Source organism: Cajanus cajan, chromosome 3 (genome assembly GCF_000230855.2).
Source record: "Cajanus cajan strain Asha chromosome 3, NIPB_CcT2T_4, whole genome shotgun sequence".
In the NCBI taxonomy this organism is placed as follows: Eukaryota; Viridiplantae; Streptophyta; class Magnoliopsida; order Fabales; family Fabaceae; genus Cajanus; species Cajanus cajan.
The window spans coordinates 28307820-28312243 of NC_138519.1; the positions used below are offsets into that span (position 1 = coordinate 28307820).

The 4424-nt window shown below is 29.9% G+C and overlaps 1 protein-coding gene across 1 annotated transcript; it reads left to right on the forward strand.

Annotated features, from left to right (window-relative positions):
* The first annotated feature begins 2666 nt into the window (after positions 1-2666).
* LOC145956201 (uncharacterized) lies at positions 2667-3344 on the forward strand. The gene has a single exon (XM_083071766.1). It carries the CDS (start codon positions 2667-2669, stop codon positions 3342-3344), a length of 678 nt encoding a protein of 225 aa, XP_082927892.1.
* Positions 3345-4424: the final 1080 nt, after the last annotated feature.

Below are 4424 nucleotides of genomic sequence, written 5' to 3' on the forward strand. Positions count from 1 at the left end.
GTGCAAGTGGATTTTTTCACATGAGAATGGGTAGCTACTACCTGCACCTACCCGCATTCGTTGTTATCCCTAGTAATATCACCATCATTACAATCTTTGTCATCATTATTGTATTGTTAACTTAGCTACTATTATCATTACTACCAACAATGGTAATAGTGACAACAACAGTATTAATGATGATGACAATAACAGTGATAATAATGATAGATGATAGAGACACCAATAACAATAATCTTATAGGTTAAAAGTCTATCATTAAGTTTTAATTTTAATTATTAATTATTTTTATTTATAATTTAAAAATATTATCCAGTTCTCTCATCTTTCATAATAAAATTTGTTTTCATCGGATACCTTCATATACATATAAATAATTTAAATTATAGAATTGATTAAGTAAAAATTAACTTAAAATTATACATTTAATTTAAAATATATAAAATTTAATTTTTATTTATTATTTTTATATATTATTTACATTATAATATATTGATTAATAACTTAAAATTTCATTTATTTAGAATGTATAAATAAATTAAAATTATAAAAAGGAATGTCATGAATTTTTTATATGTGTACGCAAACCATGAGTTTGAAAAATATAAACCTTTCTTTAAATTCAAACCCGACTTCGTCATGCTTTTTATATATTATAGAGATGGAGAGCAAAACTTACTCCAACCGGTTCCATTGTCATGCTTATACAACGATACTCTTCAATTAGGAAAGAAAACTTACATTAAGAAATAGTACACTACTTTTTAAACATATATGTTATTTTCTAATCCAGAAAAAAAAAAAAAAAACGAATTGAATATATAGATGATTTCAATCCGCAAACAGACTGAAGGAAAATCCAGTTATAGTCCAAAAAATAATAATAATTACGAAAATATCTTTAAAACCCTTTTCTCCCTTACAGTGGTCTTGCTTTATCAACATGCAAACTTAATTTTTACACCGTTAATATAATAAATAAATAAATAAATAATATGCATGTGACTGAGCACCCAAGGTCGTGCTTTCAGATGTTTCTCTTTTATAAGCAAGTATTCAATGGTCAATTCTCACCTGCCCTCTTTAACCTACCCATCTAAACAACACAAAAATTTGCTGCATTCTTTGACTAACATTAACTAAAAGATCTTTTTTTCCAAAAAGTAATGATACCAAACATTGGCATGGACGAAAAATTTGGATGTGTACTTCTGTCAATAGGAACATGAAGCAACGGATGGAAGCAAACCCATGCCATAAACTCAAGTTCAGCTGGATAATAATATATATGTCCACATGCATTAATTGGTCCAAGTTTAATTTGGGTCCCAAACAAAATCTTGCATCTTCTGGGGAATAATGATCAACCACTAAAGGGTGATGAACTAATTAAACTAATGCCGTCTAGAATCGAGTGATATATATTCTACTCAATCTACCAAGTTCCAAATATTGAAAGTCTCTCTAGTGTTTACACCTAAAAGGTTGCGTTGCCAAGGGCAAATTTCAAAATATAACGCGGCAATGCTTGTGTCTCTTTCTAATTATTCATGCTAAATTAATCACACATGTTGTTATAGCAATTATAATACTGCAGTCTAGTAAAAAATAATAATAATTCTGCACAGTTAATTGATACCTGCGAATCGCATAGAGCCACACGTATGTGAAACGTGAAAACTGAAAAACAGAGTGCATCTAATTGAGAATTGAGATAATAAAATTCCAAATTTAAGGGAGTAGTACCTGTCACTTACTCAGTTCCAGCTACAATACTTTGCGATTAGTGTTCCTTTTGTGCTAACAACATATTCATTGGTGGTGGTTTTAATTACTACCTATAATTATTATCTTATCAGTATTACGATTCCCTCCTTGTTAAAAGAAATTTAATCTCCAAAATTTACTTGTAGTAAACAAGCTTGGATACGACTCTATCATGTTTCTTTGAAGCTCTTACTTTGTAGTTTCTAGTTTCTTCCTAGACGTACAACTTTCATCAAAGAAATTTATTTTTCTCTTAATTGTTTCACCTTTTGGTCCTCTTAATACCAACAGTTCTTTACTCCAACAATTAAAACTCCATTCTACATATAGTTAAGATCGTTATTATAAATCCAGCTACGTTTTCTGGAATACTTTGTATATTGATTTCCTAATATACAAGATCACCTTTGATATATTAAGTTTCTACGTTTAAGGAATAACCAACATCTATTCCAATTGAATATATAAAAGTAACTAAATTATAAGGACTTGAGTTTATTTATTTATTTATTTATGTATTGGCTTAAATATATTTTTTGTCTATATAATTGTGAATGTGTAATTTTGATCACTTAAAATTTTTTATTGTAAATTTGGTTCACATAATTTTTAAAATTAAGTAATTAATGTTGATCTACTCATTAAATTGTCATATAAAATTAAGTAGAAAATGCATACATGTTTGTGAATGATACTGTTAGACACATAAAAAAATAATATCATTGAAAAATTGTTTTTATAGATTATCAATTTTAATTGAAACAAAAAGAAACTAACATATATGTAGTAAAAAAATAATGTTGTTTTCTACATAGAAACCAATAATTATAAGTAACTACTAGATATCGTTATTCACAGGTGCATTAATATTTTTTTAGTTAGTTATGAATGATATTTAGATGGGTCATTGGAGGAGAGGAAGGTGGCAATGGAGATTTCAGTGGAGAAGAGCTTGGTTCACTTGGGAATTAAACGATGTGCAACAGTTTATGAATATAGTGGAGGCAAGGGTACTAATAGAGGGTGTACAAGACTCAAGGCTTTGGACACTGGATAGCTCGGGATGCTTCTCAGTAAGATCTGGGTATCGGGCTTTGATGGACCGTGGCCCCTCATCACAGTTGCCAAATGTTGCTGCAGTAGCTTGGGATATAAAAGTCCCACCCAAAGTTAAATGCTTCATTTGGAGGTTGTTCATGGGTGCTTTGCCTACAAAGGAAAACTTGCTGAGGAGAAATGTGATAGTCTTGAGGGATCAAGCAACCTGCCCCTTCTGCAATGCGGATATCGAGTCGTCGGAACACATATTGTTATATTGCAGCAGCACTGACCCGATTTGGAAAAAATGGTTGTTGTGGTTGGATAGCCCGACTCCTCTATCTAGTTCATTTGAAGGCAACTTCTTTGCTCATCCAAGTATACTATTGTCTAAAAAGAGGGTTGACCAATGGCATGTTATATGGACTGCAATATTATGGTGCATCTGGAGAGCTAGAACAAATATGTGTTTGAAGGGGAGCACCTTGACGGGAATCGTTTACTGCAGCAAACTGTGTTATACTCATGGTCTTGGCTGACAAGTTTTGATAAGTCGTTTAACTATTCATTCAGTCAATGGGAAGCTAATCCTGGACTTTGTATCATTTCCTAAGATCTTTGATGGGATTTTGAGGAGTTTTTAGAGTAATCTAGTATGCAAATAGTTGATTTTGGACCTTTTAGTTGGAGGCTAATTTGTAACTTAAATTAGGCCCAACTTTGTTGTGTCCTCCGCATGCAAACATGTATTCGACATTGGTATTTCTTGTACCATTTTATTATATAAAATATTTCTTTGCTGTTCAAAAAAAAAAGTTATGAATGATATTTATACCTATTTATAAAAACAATTAATATTTGATTGTCAACTTAAGGATAATGTATGGACCATGTCTACAAATATAAAAAAATGATTCCATATTTTTGTGTACACAATTATTGAACAATTTTACCCTTATAAATTATAACCATCTTTAACTCACATTTTTTTTCTCCAAACCACCCTCACTTCTTTAATAACCACCTATTTTATTATTTCTATTTTTTATTAGTACTTTAATTTTTTTTAAAATTAATATATAGAGGCACAAGTGCCTACTTATACCGTTATAAATAATGATGTCAAATTTTGAGGTAGGCTTGCTCAACAAATGGAGCCACAAAGTTCTTGTTTGCTCAACAAAATAATCTAGCTTGCTTAGTGAAGAGCTCCAAAATGCTTCGGTTGCTCAACAAAATCCTTGCTCTTGAATAATCTTTAGTTAGATGACCTTCTGTATATGTTTTGAGGCTTTTAAGACTCATTTGGTATGATAGGATAAGATAATTATCCTATCATGTGATAATCTATTGTTTGTTGTGTCGATAGGGTATAATAATCCTATCATGTTACTTTAGTGTATTTTTTATCTTGAGAGCTGAGAGGGGAGTTGTATTAGGAAGCAATAAGATAAGATAAGCTTTCATCTCTTTTCTCTATATACATTATGTCATATATTTATTACATTATATAAAAAATAATAAAAAATATATATAACAAATACAACAGATATAATATCAAATATTAATTTATAAAAATATACATTATATATTATTATAGTAATATAATAATAATAATA